General features: G+C 33.9%; 1 protein-coding gene across 1 annotated transcript in view; it reads right to left on the bottom strand.

The window, feature by feature from the left end:
- The window catches only part of LOC124974205 (intraflagellar transport protein 88 homolog), a 96,149-nt gene extending 84,164 nt beyond the window's left edge, over nucleotides 1-11,985 (bottom strand). The window contains 10 exon segments of the mRNA XM_047537650.1: nucleotides 957-998; nucleotides 1,000-1,069; nucleotides 1,786-1,888; nucleotides 3,408-3,512; nucleotides 4,332-4,422; nucleotides 7,100-7,169; nucleotides 8,110-8,173; nucleotides 8,771-8,824; nucleotides 9,992-10,091; nucleotides 11,861-11,985. Of these exon segments, the coding sequence (XP_047393606.1) occupies nucleotides 957-998; nucleotides 1,000-1,069; nucleotides 1,786-1,888; nucleotides 3,408-3,512; nucleotides 4,332-4,422; nucleotides 7,100-7,169; nucleotides 8,110-8,173; nucleotides 8,771-8,824; nucleotides 9,992-10,091; nucleotides 11,861-11,985 (824 nt within the window).
- Nucleotides 11,986-16,205: the final 4,220 nt, after the last annotated feature.

The following is a 16,205-nucleotide window of genomic DNA, read 5'->3' on the forward strand; positions in this document are numbered from 1 at the left end:
ATCCTCCACCTCAGACTCCCAAGTTGCTGGGATTACAGGTATGTGCTTTTTTGACCATTATTATTCTCTATTATTATTCCCTTAGGCTGAAATATAGTACCCATTGTCTCAACTATTGATTATTAAGTACATAATGCTACCTATTATCTTTTTCTAAAATTCTCAAATTTTGGTCTCTCCTGGATTAAAACTACCTCAAGGGCATTGTGTCCTATAAGCTAGATATTTGTTGATGATAATTAAATACCACAAAAAATTCAAAACCAAATGATCATGAAAAGTGGCATTTACAAATTAATTAACTATCACAGAGCAAATGTCCCGTGTCTCGGGGAAATTATAACTAGTAAACATATGCCTCTGAATATAATAGAAAATACTGTGGGAGGGCTGGGGATATAGCTCAGTTGGTAGCGTGCTTGCCTCATAAGCACAAGGCCCTGGGTTCAATCCCCAGCACCGCAAAAAGAAAGAAAGAAAATACTGTGGGAATATAAAGTATTTCAACTTCCCCACTCCTCTTCAAAGACTCAGAAATAATCTCATCCTTTAATTTTTTCAAACTATAGAAACAATGTGAGGGAGTTCTTAATTTCCAGACTTGTTTTCTAATCTGATACATTCATAGGAATGCTATTCTGATTATTTGTTGATACTAATTTGTATCATTGTACTAATGGTTTGCAGGGTTAATCTCTATAATGGTCAATTAGCTTAGTTTTATTTCACTTCATCACATATTATGCCTTTAACCTTTAACTTGTCATTCTACAAATATATACAAGTAGTTACAAGGGAATAGAGCAAAATACTACACAGATAACACAAATCTAATACCTCTCAGGTACAAACACTTCAAAATATTTAACCCATTGACCAAAGATCAGAACATGTATCTACCTTGTTTCTGAAAAACAACACTTAAATTTTATAGTTATCTGTGTGTGTACACTTACCTCATTTCTTTATGGACACTTGGGATTTGATCTAAGGCCATTGTAGAATTTAATGGCTTTGGAATAATTTCTTTGCTTTAAGTAAATATTTCCCATATTCACTTTCAGTCTCCCTAATTAAAAAGAAAAGAAAGTATATTCTCATTTTTCCATTTTCTATGATATTTTAGATGATTTTAATTCATATTCTGATTTCTTAAGTTATAAATTTTTAGACATTACCTAAAATTCTAACTTAAAAACAGTTATACTGTTTGATGTATTCACACACTAGTCTTTCTTCTGTGAGTCAATGAAACTTAAGATAGACGCCTGAAAGTAGGGTTGGAAAACAACTGACTTACATTATAAAACTGAAAGTATATTCTGCTAAAAACAAAAATGAGACTATAAGACAATTTAAATTAGACTTAAAAATACCACACACATTGTAATATGATGTTAAAAAGAAATGATATTCAGATAAACTTTAATATTGCAACTAAAAATTTGTATAATTCAAATGCTAAATATAAACTCTAGTCTCTTGGGACATATTTACAGATGGTAAAGCACGTGGGTGGGGATGCCATGGCTCATTGTACTTGTGGTATCAGAACACATTTTGTGTTTACCTAATTTATGTAGCATACTTCATACCAACCATATTTCTTCATTTGTATTTGTATGGATTGTCATATACAGTATCTCTAAGAAGGATACTCCATCATAAATACAAATTTGCTTAGAGCATAGATCATTTCATTATAAGGAAGCATAAAGTGGGGAGATGTAAATTAATACTACAAAAGAGTTGTGACTATTGGGAGAACTGATTATATATACCTACCCCCATTGCTAAACATCTTGTTTTTCATTATAACTTGATATGTGTTTAGTGCCTCAGCATACATTTCATTAGCTGAATACTGACAGGCCACGTTGAAAAGAACCTAAGGAAGAAAAGATTGCAAAACAAGATACAATGATTATGTTAGGTCCTGTTCACTTCTGATCTATCTAGAGATTTAAATCATAAAACAAACCTGCTTATATCAAGATAATCAACCAATTTGGAAATTAAGTCCATAAAAGAAATATCTTGCATTCCAAATAAGCCACAACATTAAGAGATGAACAGCTGTCCTCTAAATTTCACTTAATTTTCTATGTATTCTATTTTAATTTAGTATTTGCCATTCATTAATAGCTGAAAAACCTACAAAGAATAAATGTATATTGTTAATGCTGTTGGTGATAAAGGAAATAAACAAGATAATGGATTAATTCTCTCGGTAAATATAAACTAAACATACCATGGAAATATCTTAAACCCTAAAGTATACCAGAGAAGAATTTGCACAGTAATGGCTCTATGTACAAAACTATAATTTAAGTCATCAAGATATAGTACTTCATGTTCCTACAGGTAAAAATATTGTCACAATAAATTACTGCCTATAGTATTTCACGGAATTTTTAAAAACAAAGTAGTAAATATCTAATATTTTAAAATTTCAAAGTCCCCTTTTTTAATTTGTTTAGTATATGAAGACTTTTCCCACTGACAATATGCCCTTTTATACAAGGAATTCTTCTCAGAATAAAGAAGTTTTGTTAGAAATTAAATATATTTTCACTACCCTCACAAAACATTATCTTATTTATTTGAAATCCTTGAAAATCACCGACCCAAATGTCTACCTTAGAATCTCATTAAGATAACCATCCTAACTGAGCATGAATATTAACAATCTTCAAGCCGTACAACCATTGGATGGTGAGTTTGCAATTACTAAACCATTAAAAAACAATTAATTGAATAATAAGAGATCTTTGCACAAGAAAAGATGAGTGTCTCATGAATTAGAGATTATTATCTATTTGATTCTGGGTATCTAAAAAATAATCAGATTTTAAAAATAAGAGATAAGGCAAGGGCTGGGGTGTGGCTCAGTGGTAGAGCGTTTGCCTAGCACATGTGAGGCACTGCATTCGATCCTTAGCACCACATAAAAATAAATAAAATAAAGTTTAAAAAATCTGTATAAATTTATTTTTAAAAAAGAGATAAGGCAAAAAGAAAAAAAAAAGACTTTAGTGGGGACAGAAGGCCAGAGAGAGGTTAATCAACAGGTACAAAGTTTTAGGTAGAAGTAAGAAATTCTGACATGTTACTAAACAGTAAGACGGTTATAGGTAATGATAATGTACTGTATGTTTTAAAAAGCTAGAAGAAAGAAGTTTGAGTGTTTTACCATAAAGAAATGATGTTTGAGACAGATGTGCTTAATCTGATTAAACACTACACAAGGTATACATGTATCAAAATATCACAAGGTACCCCATTAACATGTATAATGTTTTATTGTATCAGTGAACAAAGTTTCAAAAATTTACTAAAGAAAAAAGGCTTTGGAATTCACAAATCTTGGCTAAAATAATTTTTTTGGCAAATATTTCAGTACTTACTGAGTAAGTTAAATCCAAATTGATATTTTCTGGAGTTGTAACTTATTCCCGTTGTCTCACCAGGACTCTCTCTTTTCTTCCTGCATCTTTTGCCTTTTCTAAGGCCTGAAATCATATTTACATTTTTTAAAATCAATTCTGAGCATTCATCAACTTTTATTCATTAGGAAACTATAACATGAAGTTTGGCTGAATTCATTTTCCAAGACAAACTTCCCTCTGTACTCTTACATAAATTTCCTTGAAAAAAAAAAAAAAGAACACAGAATATTTGTTTAAACTGGAGCTCACCATCACAAAATTGTCTGTGAGGTTTTCTGAGAAAGGAGGAGAGAGTATGAACATGAGTATGTAGAGTATATTTGCACCATGTCAAGATTCTCTGCCATATGCCTTCCATCACCTTTTGAGTTTGACCATGCCTACCTACTTACCTTTTCTTTCCTCCCAATTTCTTAGTCTTTAGGTATTTTAATTCAATTTTGTGAAGCAGGAATTTAAATATGATTTTGTTTCTTATTTAACATTCTTCTGGGATACTCAAAATACAAGTGAAAGGATAACTGCTGCCCAATATTACAAGAGATGCTTAGGTTGGTTCCTGTACTACTCAGAATGTCAAGAACATTTCATTGATTTCCACAGAAAAATTCAGTAAGAGACTTTGCTTTTTTTAGAACTAAATAAAAATAGCACCAGTTCTATAAGCAATAAAAGTAGGTTTTTATATTGAACATTTCTCTCTAATTGTATGCATTAACCTGATAACTGAGTCACAGAAATTATATTTATATGGTAGGACAAAGTAATGAGAACAAAGCATATTAAAAAATTGAATTTTAAAAAGCAGAATTTTAAAGAGCAGAGCAGACATAATCTCTACACACTTCATAAATTTCAATTCCTATTACTTTATGAACTTACCAATTTTAAGTCTCCACAACTGTTAGCAATACAGCTTTCTTCTACCAACTCATTTACTTTCTTCTCTAATTGTCTAATCTTCTCTTCTGGACTGTTGAAGAAAAAAGCAGGTGTAATTTAAATCATTCAACTAATAATAATTTATACTAAAACTGCATTTACTTTTAATACTGTCCATAACATGCTCTTTAAGAACAGGTGACAGATAAGACAAATGTATAAATGGCATTAAAGAACAAAGGTATTGCTGGTTTTGATAAATATATTATACAATTAATTATTCATAATTATAGTAAAAATAGCTAATGTTTATTTAGCACAAGTATATTAAGAGCAAAATACTTTACTATAAAAATTTTGTTTACTCCTCATATTTGCACTTGACACAAGTACTATCATTATTTCTGTTACTAAAAAGGAAACTATGTGAAATTTAAGTATTTTGCTCAAGCTAGTAAGACATGGAGCCAGGATTCAGACCCAACTAGGGCACTCCACCACTGTTGCTACTATATTACTACCACAAAGGAGAAGTAGATTTTTTGTTTTTGATACTGTGGTAAATGAAAACTTTACCTTATGGCTAGGAAAACTGAACATCCCCCCCAAAAAATTACTTATTAGAAAGATGCTATAGAGAAAAATTCTAATAAGGTAAATAAGTTTTAAAATCCTGGCTTTGTTAAGAGCAAATTATTCCAGGGCTATGGGTCCAGCTCAGCAGTAGAGCACACTAGGAAGTATAAAATCCTGGGTTAAATCCCCAGCACCACTATCAACCAACCAATATTTTTAAAAAGAGCAAATTATCCCCAAATCAGTCACATTTCAAAATAACACTGATGTTTTACTACTACTTTCTTCTGCCTTTAATAAAATTTCACTAAAGATACATTCAAATGGATGGTAGTTGTCTTAACTCTCTACAAATGAAGTCTTTAAAAGAATACAGGAGTAAATGTATTTTGCTATTCTAATGTCTATGGAATCATATTCTTTAGGGAAATCTGGGCCTAAGACTGTAAATTCTATTAGTTTTTCTAAGATCTTTAAAATTCTAACTGAGCAAGAACACAATAGATTAAACTTTTATAAAAGCTACAATGAAATTTAAATGCTATTTTCTAGTTGTCTGAAACATCTAATAAATGTCTTTAAATGTTACTTATAGATTATTACTAAACCAAAAATGTTAATGTGAAAACTCTAAGAGAACTTTATGAAAGACATTCAAAGTAACCATTCTGTTCCTAACAAATATGGAGAAAATGAAAACTATATGCAGATATGGTTGGATATCTACTTAAAAAGAACCTGCCACCCACCCTTCTTCCTGGCACAGGGAACCTAAGTCAGTCTAAAGTATCTCATTCCTTATTCTATCATTCAGCTTAACCATGGGCATATGATGCATTGCACATCTGCTTTGGATAGAGAGCTCCTGAAAAAATTTTCATTGTTTTTAAAAGGAACTAGATGTTAATATTTTAACACTGTCATGTATTGAATTACATCATTATCTCACAGCTATCACAATGTTCCACTTGACTAAAGAATCTACATAACAGTAAAGCAAACTATTGGGTTAAAAAGAAAAAGGAACTAAGGCTAGGAACTTTCTGCCACTGAACTTTATCAATTACACAGAGAATTTTGAACTCTTACTACTCTTCTGGCAGCATAATGATGGGCAGGCTCTTAGGAAAAGCCAAGAGAATCAAAAAGAAGCTGAACCAGGGGTAATGTTACTGAGCAGTTAAATTTACCTTCCCCTGAAATGCCCTGTCTCCACAATTCTCACTATATGTGTTCTTTTAAGTTGGTTTTCTCTTGTCTATAGCTGAAAAGATCCTAAATGACATACTTAAATAAAAGAATATACTTTTATTAGTAAACATGCTATCATTAATGAGTGTACAAAATAAAACAAATGTGTATAGAAGTTCCTTGTTAGCCAAAAAAGGGAACTTAAGTAACTTATACAATAGCCCCAAACATGGGCTTTAAGAATTACCATTTTAAGCCATATATTATATAGAAGCAAAACAGTGTAGTTGGTTAATAGATGAGCTCTGGAACCAAACAACTGGGTTTGAATCTGAGTCATATTCTTTATTAGCCTTGGCAAGTCAAGAGCTCTGTATTTCTGTTCCCCCTCTATTAACTGGTGACAGTAATAATTCCATATTTATGTGTAATACACTTGGAACAGTACCTGCACACATCAAGTACTAAGTATATAGCTGAATATACAGTATACTGTCATTTTTTTAGCTACTGTCTAGACAACAGCACAAAACTAAGTTAATTCTATAAAAAATTATATTGTTCCAACTGAGGATGCAGCTCAGTGGTAGGCAAGTGCAAGGTCCTCAGTTCAATCCCCAGCACCAAACATAGACACAGACACACACACAAATTAAACTGCTCAATAATATGATTAACTTGATATGTGTTCTCTTCATTTATTCTTTTTTAAATGTCCTTTTATAATAATCATGACATTTATAATCACATTTGGTCTTTGAGAGAATCACTACTGATACCCATAAAACTTAGACATCATCAAGTTAAATAATATTGCAACAAAATTGCATAGAACACACATGGCTATTCTTAGATTTGATTTATTTGCTAGTTCCAAGAATTAGGGATGGTGTTTTGATTACTGTCCTGCTGGGACAAACTTTTTAAATTACACATCTGAAAAATAAAAATCAAAAACATGCAGCAACAATAACAAAATGACAACATAAGGACTTGCATACCTATCTTCGTTTTTGGTTTCCAAAGGAGGAGCAGGGCCCCTTGATTGGTCAAGTGGGTTGAATGCAGAGCCTGAGACAAAATTCAAGAGTTCATACTTAGTTTGCAACCCAGAAAAACTGAAGAAAATATGAAATTTTATCGCTTATTTCATTTACCTACTTATTAAATAACTTAGATTCCCTGTTTGGTAAATGGAAATAACATTTATTAAGTCTACATAAATATTTTATGTCAGAAAATTGGTAAGATTTTTAACATACATGAAACTATGTAAATAAACTTGTGTGTTAACATATAAAAGATACTCTCTTAGCATATGTGACCTCTACCTCTATCTAGTATGAACTCTAAATTATTGATCATGTGAGTTATAATCTGATAATGGCTTTCTAATTTTCCTTAATGGTGTAATAAACATTAACCTGTCATAATTTTATGTCTTAATCGTTATGTAGCTTCTGTAATTAAATACTATTTTCATCTTTCATTTTTTAAACCAAGTTCTAACTTATATAAAATAAAATGCACATATTTTAAAATGCACATATTTTATCAATACATTGTGATAAATCATAAAGGGCTTCAACCACCACTCCAACTGAGCTATAAAACAATTTCAATACCCCCTTCCTCTTTTTTTCTTTCTTTTTTTTTTTTTGTTGTTTTAATACCAGGGATTAACCCAGGGGTGATTAACCACTGAGCCATATTCCAACCCTTTTATTTTTTATTTAGAGACAAGATCTTGCTAAGTTGCCAAGACCTTGCTAAATTGCAGAGGCTAGCTTTGAATTCAAGATCTTCCTGCCTCAGCCTCCTGAGCTGCTGGGATTATAGGCATGTGACACTGTGCATGAACCCTTCCTCTCTTAATGATACCTCAAATCAGGATCAATTACAATCAATGGCAGTTCAGATTTTATTTAAAATAAAAATGACATTAACATACACAAAAACAGTAAAAAATTAAAGTATCTGAAAAAATTATTATAGAGATTATATAACAAACCTCTCAAAGATGCTTTGGTAAAACCTGCTGCTCTCACTGCTGTCATGGGTCTAGTAACTCCATCCTTCAAAGAATAGGAATTATTTAAAAAGTATTCTCCAACAAGATCTACCTCCTATTTACAATTCTATACATGACACATATCTTAATACAGCCCCAATTTTAATACTGATTGTAATTACTATATGCTTATTCATTACTTCTATCCCTTCATGTATTAATCCTGTTTTCTCTTTTACCTATAAAGTTTCTATTCCTTGGTCTAACTCAGTTTCTCTGTTTGAAAAGAAAAAAAAAATAATTAACTTATTATTTAGCTACTCTCTACTTTTGGTTGATCTCTTATATATCGCACATGACACAAATTATTGAAAATGGTAACACAGGAAAAACAGGTCTCAGCATACACATCATATATACAAACTACCAACATTTCTATATCTACTCTCCAAAAGGTTTTCACTTGAGACCTCAATACATGAATCCAAAGATTTAGTACAATCTTTGAACACAAACTTTAATCCTCAATTTTAAGAATCAGCTCACTATATAAGTAATAGCTTAGCATTTTTAAATATATAATAGAGAGAGGGGGAATCTTTGGTATAAATTCCAAGTCATGAAAATGGCAAAAAAATCAACAACCATATAGCAGAGATACCTGAATAGCCCCTGTCATTGGTCTTCCCATTGATGACGTCAGGGATGTCTTGGACTAATAAATAGAAAAGATGGTTAAAAAGGTTCCTAAATACAGCTACCTTTATTTTTTAAAACCAAGTTATAGATGTTTTCTTTAAATTTTTTTTCTTCATTCTATTGGGGAGTAAATTTACACATAATTTTTTTCCATTTATCACCTGAAGGTATTAGATCAAACTGTGATACTCTAAAATCAGAAGTCAGCAAACTACAACACACCGCCTTTATAAAGTTTAATTGGAACACAGTCAAACTCCATCCATTTACACACTGTCTATGGCTGCTTTTGCATTACAAAACAGGTGGATGAAGAGCTATGACAAAGACCACATAACCTGTAAAGCCTAAAATATATGGCCCTTCACAGAAAAAGTTTCCTGTCTCTTACTCTGAAACAACACTAAAAACCAAATTTATGAATAAATGTTCAGAATGATTAATGAAAGTATGTTCCATATGACATAATGTTAGTTACATTATGTAAAAGGCTCACATAAAGGGTCATTATGAAGGTAAGTGCCCTGGGCCTCTGGGTTCTGAAGCCATCTTTCTGACCCCTTAGAAAATGTTATCATAAGGACTGGGAAATGCTATTTCACCATGTGCTTCCATTTTTTAATCCCTTCCTCTCTTATTTTATATAAGTTAAGGCAATCAACTTATAGGTAATTTGGACAAGATATAAAGATTTATTGATTTTATAGAGTTTTATAGAGTATCTTTCCTCCAAAGATCACTAAGGCAAGACCAAAGTATATGCCTCTGAAACACTTTTCTTAAATTTTATTTCTTCATTTATTAATTGGTAAGCTTTTTTAATAATTATCAACAATATTACATTTATATAACATCTAACTTCACATAAACTATATGAATGGAATACACATGAGACTTGGTTATACTAGATAGAAAATGAACACAATTTAAGCAACCAACGTAAGATTTACAAATAGAAAGGCAGCAAAATATTTTGATATATTTAAAGTCAAAATGACTAAAATGTTCAAAGCTATTAATCAAATTAGACTTTTTAAATGTTCTTAACTGTCCTCATAACTATCCAAAATGGAAACTACACCTGGTTCATGAAGTGAAAGATAGCCAAAATTCTTTAGAACTGACTAAAGTGAACTTAGTATAAGAAAAAGTATCTTAATATTTGCAGCTTGCAAAAACCTACCCCATATCCAGTAGCTGTAGGTCTAGTAACTGCCATGCTTGGTATTTTAGCAGTTATCTTGGGGAGGAAAAACAACACAGTTAACAGAATTCTGATTAAGCTGTAAAATAGAAATTGGGAAAGAAATGGAAAACACAGACTCATCGATAAGGAAGTATTTATGTAATATTTAGAATAATTTCTTCTAAATATTTCTATCTTAATATTAGGGAGCTCAGTTATTTGAAGTATTGAGAAAGAGACTCATTTTGAAATTCATTTTTTAAAAAAAGGGGACTTTAGAATGACCTACGGTACTAATAAGAAGGATGTGGGCTGGGGATATAGCTCAGTTGGTAGAATGCTTGCTTCACAAGTACAAGGCCCTGGATTCAATCCCCAGCACCACCATCAAAAAGAAGAGGATCTGTTTTCATGCTTTCATGTATTCAACATTTACTGCATTAGTACTGATAGCCACTAGCCCACAAAACAGACACAGGTTTTGAAGTCTAAGAATCTGGGTTTAAATCCCAATTCTCTCTTAACTATTTAAAATCTTCAAATCTAAATTTGCTTACCTTTGTACATAAAGTATATTGATGACAAAATTGTAGTGAATCAAATAGGACCATGTGAAAGTGTGCTAAACAGGTTAGTTGTTAGGTTTATTTGTTTGACATATTTAAATATAATTCAAGGAGGAATTCTACTTCTTGCTATGGTACACTACTGCTTTAAAAAAAAACCTTCTCACTAAAAATAGCTAAAAAGGCTAGGGACAAAAAACATTTTTTTTTTAATTGTTTAAATGTACTAGAGAATCATCAAGACTGAAGAATTACAGGGTCTCAAAATAAGGAAGAGAAGGGAACACTAGAGAGGTGAACCTGCATTTGGGTTATTTTTCTCCTACAGGCATCTGTTCATTCCAAAGGCCTGGATGAGAAGCTCAGCATAGTTTTTGAAAGGCTCACAGTCTAAGGGGATAAACACTGGAGTTGAGGGCCTGCCAAGGAGGCAGCCCTGGTAATCCTCCAGGATCTAGCTTGCATCTCCAAAGACTATACCCTCAGGCAGAAAGTTAAATAGAAGTATACCAGCCTTCTTAAGGGCTGAAGTCCAATTTAGAATCATCTCAAATCTAACTGGACTAAGGTGGTCAGAGATTTCTTGTGCTGCTAGGGTCATAAGTAAAAGTAAATTAATCTCTAAGTTTCTGAGTGCTGTTCTATCTATCTACTCCCCTTAAACTTCTTATCACCTGTTTAGGGATTCTTCTGAAATGGGAAAGATGTTCAGATGTTGGTCATTTCAAAAAGACAAATGAGGGGTTGGGGTTGGTAGCTCAGAGATAGAGTGCTTGCCTGGCACATGTGAGGCAGTGAGTTCCATCCTCAGCACCACATAAAAATAAGTAAATAAAATAAAAGTATCGTGTCTATCTACAACTAAAAAACTATATTTAAAAAAAAATGACAAATTGGGGCTGGGGTTGTGCCTCAGAGGTAGAATGCTCATCTGGCACTTGTGAGGCCCTGCACTTGATCCTCAGCACCACATAAAAATGAAGGTATTGTGTCCACCTACAACTAGAAAATATATTTTTAAAAAACGACAGATGCGTATGATACTTTCCCAATTGTTCTCCTCATTTGGACATTTAGGCCCATCCATACTTGAGGTCTCTCACGTCACAGGAAAGAGCCATGACCTCTCTTACCTCTAGGCTTTCACACATGCTGATCTCTTGTCCTAAAATGGACAGTTCCCTTAGCTTGGCCCTTTCTCCAGGTGGCCTTTCCTAATTCCTGCTGTATTCGTTTGCTTAGGCTTCATTACAAACTACCATAGGCCGGGGGCTTAAACAACAAAAATTTGTTTTCTCACAGTTTCAGAGCCTGGAAGTCCAGGATGAAGGTATCAGCAAGTTTGGTTTCTTCTGAGGCCTCACTTCTTGGCTTATAGGTTGCCATGCTCTTGCTGCCTCTTTGCAAGGCTGTCCCTCTGTGCATTATGCCCTAGTATCTCTGTGTGTCCTAATTTTCTCTTCTTTTAAGAACCCAATTGATTTAGGGCTCAACCTAAGGGTCTCCTTTTAACTTACTTATCATAGTCTCCTCTTATCTGTAATTTTGCTTTCTGCAGTTTAAGTTACCTTTAGTCAACTGTAGAATGAAAATAGTACTAGAGAGCAATGAGAAATTAAGACATTTTGAGAAAGACCATATTCACATAACTTTTTTAAAAAAATTTTGTAGTTAGTTATACATGACAGTAGAATGCATTTGACACATTGTACACAAATGGAGCACAACTTCTCATTCCTCTGGGTGTACATGGTGCAGAATCACACCAGTAAGGTAATCATACATGTATATAGGGTAATAGTGTCTGTCTCATTCCACTGTCCTTCCCATCCCCACCACCCCACCCCACCCCTCACTCCCCTCTGCACAATCCGAAGTTTCTTTGTTCTTTCCTATCCACTGGCCCCATTATGGATCAGCATCCACTTATCAGAGAAAACATTTGGCCTTTTTTTGGGGGGGGATTGTATTATTTCATTTAGCATGGTATTCTCTAACTCCATCCATTTACCTGCAAATAGCATAATTTCATTCTTCTTTAAGGCTGAGTAATATTCCATCATATATATCCATTCTTTATCCATTCATCTGTTGAAGGACACCTAGGTTGGTTCCATAGTTTAGCTATTGTGACATATTTACATAACTTTTGTTACACTGTATTGTTATAGTTGTTTTATGTTATAGTTATTGATGTTACTCTCTTACTGCCTAACTTATAAATTAGGCTTTATAATATGTATATATAAAGGTTGATATTATTCTAAGTTTCAGGCATCTACTAGTGGTCTCAGGATGTATCTTTCATGAATAGCAGGGGACTACTGTACTCTTTAAAGACCCTATCCCCAAATACATTCATAGGTTGAGGTACTAAGGGTTAGGGCTTCCACTATGAATTTTGGGAGATTGGAGTGCAGTTCATAACACCTGGTCTATGTTAAATCCTTTATGTTCATATAGCATGTTGCTCTTCTACTATAATGACAATAATACAGTTTCGTCATCACTATTTATCCATTAAAGTTTGCTCACGTGGATCACAAGTTGCTGCTCACTGCTACTGCTAGACTTTGAATCTGGAATGAACCCAAAGGCCCATGTGTTAAGAGTTTTGTCTCCAGCCCATGGCACTATAGGGAGGTAGTGGAAATTTTAAGACATGGGGCCTTAGGGGGCAGGTCGTGGGTTTAGATCATTGGGAATGGACCCTAAAGCAAAGAGTGGGATCTCAGTTCCTTCCTCTTCCTCTTTTTTTCACATTCAAGTGAGCAGCTTTCTGTGTCCTATATTTCCACCAAGTTATGCTGCCTCACCATAGACCCAAAGGAAATGGAGGCAACCAACCATAGACTGAAACCTCCAAAATTATGAGCCGAATAAACCTTTCCTGTTTTATAAGTCGCTTGTCTCAGGTATTTGTTACAGTAATGGAGAGCTCCCTAACACAACTGGATTTCTAACACCTAGCATGGCAAAAAGTTCAGTTAATCTAATATGTAAGTTTTAGCCATTGTGAAAACCATCCACCTATTCTGCCTTCCAAAATACTATGAAATTCAGTGATTGCCTGTTAAATACTTAAATTATCATATTTTTAAACCTAAAAGTTAAAAACAAATTAGCCTGAAGATGCCAAATGAATTTTTTTTCTTGTCTTTCAAATAACTGAGACCAGAGTTTTCTTTGGGCCAAAAAATCTTTTTTAGAAGGATGATTCTTACTCTTTGTGAAAATATAATCACTGAAGTTCTAAACTCCTTGTTTCTCTTACTGTTAGTCTGGTGCCCAACTTTGGTGTTTACTGCTTTGGTGTTTTGTCATGTACTCTCTTTGTAATTACTTGTATAAGAATATGCATGAGTAGGCCTCATTGTACATATTTTATATCAAATGCACTGTTCTCTCTACCTTGAGAGCCTCTGAGATTCATTTTCCTTAATAGGAAAAATTCTGTTTTCCCAACTGTCACCAGTAAAGTACAGAAAAATCACCTTCATGACCTTTGGCCAGGATCTTTAGATCCTAAATTGGCAATTAAGTGAACTCACACTTTAACCCAAAGTATCATACTTTGAGCTCAGATTTGCAAAATGTCTAACTTGTAAGTTACAAATTAACTTGTGCTTACCAGTAGTTTCAATCTGTTATAAAATAAATGGATATTGAACTGTAAATTACCCCACTGAAAGGGTCCTATGTCTATTCACACCATAAAAACCACAGTCACTAGCTAGTTGAAACTAATCTGTAATATATAAGGAGGTATGAGGTGTTGTATGCTGTACTCATACTATCGCATGCCCCAATGGCAGCACATGAACAAAACCAGAGTTTTATCTAAATAATTCTATTTTATATCAAGCAAATAACTCTCTGAAGTCCAACCATTAATTGTGTAGCATATTGTTTGTCAAGGAGGAATTAGTCAAGTAAGTCATTGGTAATGACTAAGGATCACTCAAGATTGAAAAAGTTGTGCTCTCAGGCAGGTAGGGTGTCACGTGCTTGTAATCCCAGCAACTTGAGAGGCTAAGGCAGGAGGATTGCAAATTTGAGGCCAGCTTAGGCAACTTAGAAAGATCCTGATTCAAAGTAAAATTTAAACAAGGGTGGAGGATGTAGGTCAGTGGTAAAGTATCCTTGGGTTCAATACCCAGTACTGAAAAAGAAAAAAAAAAAGAAAGAAAGAAAGCTCTTGTCCTAATGGCAAGGTACCCCAACTCAAAGGTATATATAAAAATAAAATTATTGATATCAAATACAAAATTACTACAGTATGCTTCTTACACAGCCATTGCAAAGTAGTCCATTGCTTTTTCCTGGACTTTATTTTTTAAATCTTCATTTTTTTTAAATCTTGATTTTTGTCCTGAATCTTTCTTCCCACTTATATTCAGTTCCCAAATACCATATTCATGCTTCTAATCTTATCACTATCAAAAATTCTTAATGTCTACCACAGACAGTCCAATACTTAACTTGCATAAACATCCAGAATTATCCATATATTCATCATAACTTTCTTTCTGCTTTTTGTTTTTCTGTTTTTTTTTTTTTTTTTTTTTTGGTACCAGAGGTTGAACCCAGGGGTACTTGACACCTGAGCCATATCCCCAGCCCTTTTAAAAAATATTTTATTTAGAGACAGGTCTCACTGAGTTGTTTATGGCCTCACTAAATTGCTGAGGCTGGCTTCGAACTGGAGATCCTCCTGCCTCAGGCTCCTGAGCTGCTGGATTACAGGAGTGTGCCCAGCTCATTTTCTTTTTTATTTGTCACCACAAATGGTAATTTTTCAGTAAAAAAGAAAAATACCTCTGTTAGGTGAGGATTTCAGAGGCATTTCTAATGAAGTAAAAAAGGAAGTAACTTGGTATAAGTCTCAAGTACGTGCTATCTACTATAAGAGACATGAATGTGAAGCCAGAATTAAGGACAGGTAGTTAGTGTAGAAATAGAAAATCGGGTCAATTCAAGGAAATGAAGCCATGAAGCCATCTGCCTTTGGAAGTTGGAGACTGCCCCTGGAAGAATGGAATATCAGAGATCTCCGGAGCCCATTGATTACCAAATTTACCTGCCTTTATCAAGGACTGCAAACAAGGAGCTGCTAATTAATGCCCCCTGGCCCTTACCCGCCTGAATCACCTTGGCCCTCCCCCTGCCCTTGGCTTCTCACTTATGCAAAACCGGGCCTAGTCACGAAGGCAGGAAGGAGAGATAAGGGGGGAAAGAACTGGAGAACAAAAGAGACTTTAACCTATAAAAGATGCAGGGTGTGCTCACTTCTTGGGACTTTAGAACATCAGCCATGGCCCCCTTCTCCCTGCCGGGAGAAGTCTGTATTATTCCCTTTAAATAAACCTGCTTAATATGCTTGCCTTGGCGTGCTTCTCTAGTGCTTAATCTTCAACATTAGAAGAAGCAGAACTCGTCACCGGTAAACGGCGGTATCAGATTTGGAGGTCCCACCGAGATTTACGCCAAGGTAAGTAAGCTTCTCTCTCCACGCACCCCACATCTGTTTGAGGTACATCTTTCTTTCTGTATCTTTATTTTTGGAGGGCAAAATGGGCACCCGTCGGCTACTTAAATGCAGTTAGTGCAGCCGCCATTCTTAAGACTCGGGTGAGAGGTTTCCC

The sequence above is a fragment of the Sciurus carolinensis genome, unplaced genomic scaffold, assembly GCF_902686445.1.
Source record: "Sciurus carolinensis unplaced genomic scaffold, mSciCar1.2, whole genome shotgun sequence".
Classification (NCBI taxonomy): domain Eukaryota; kingdom Metazoa; phylum Chordata; class Mammalia; order Rodentia; family Sciuridae; genus Sciurus; species Sciurus carolinensis.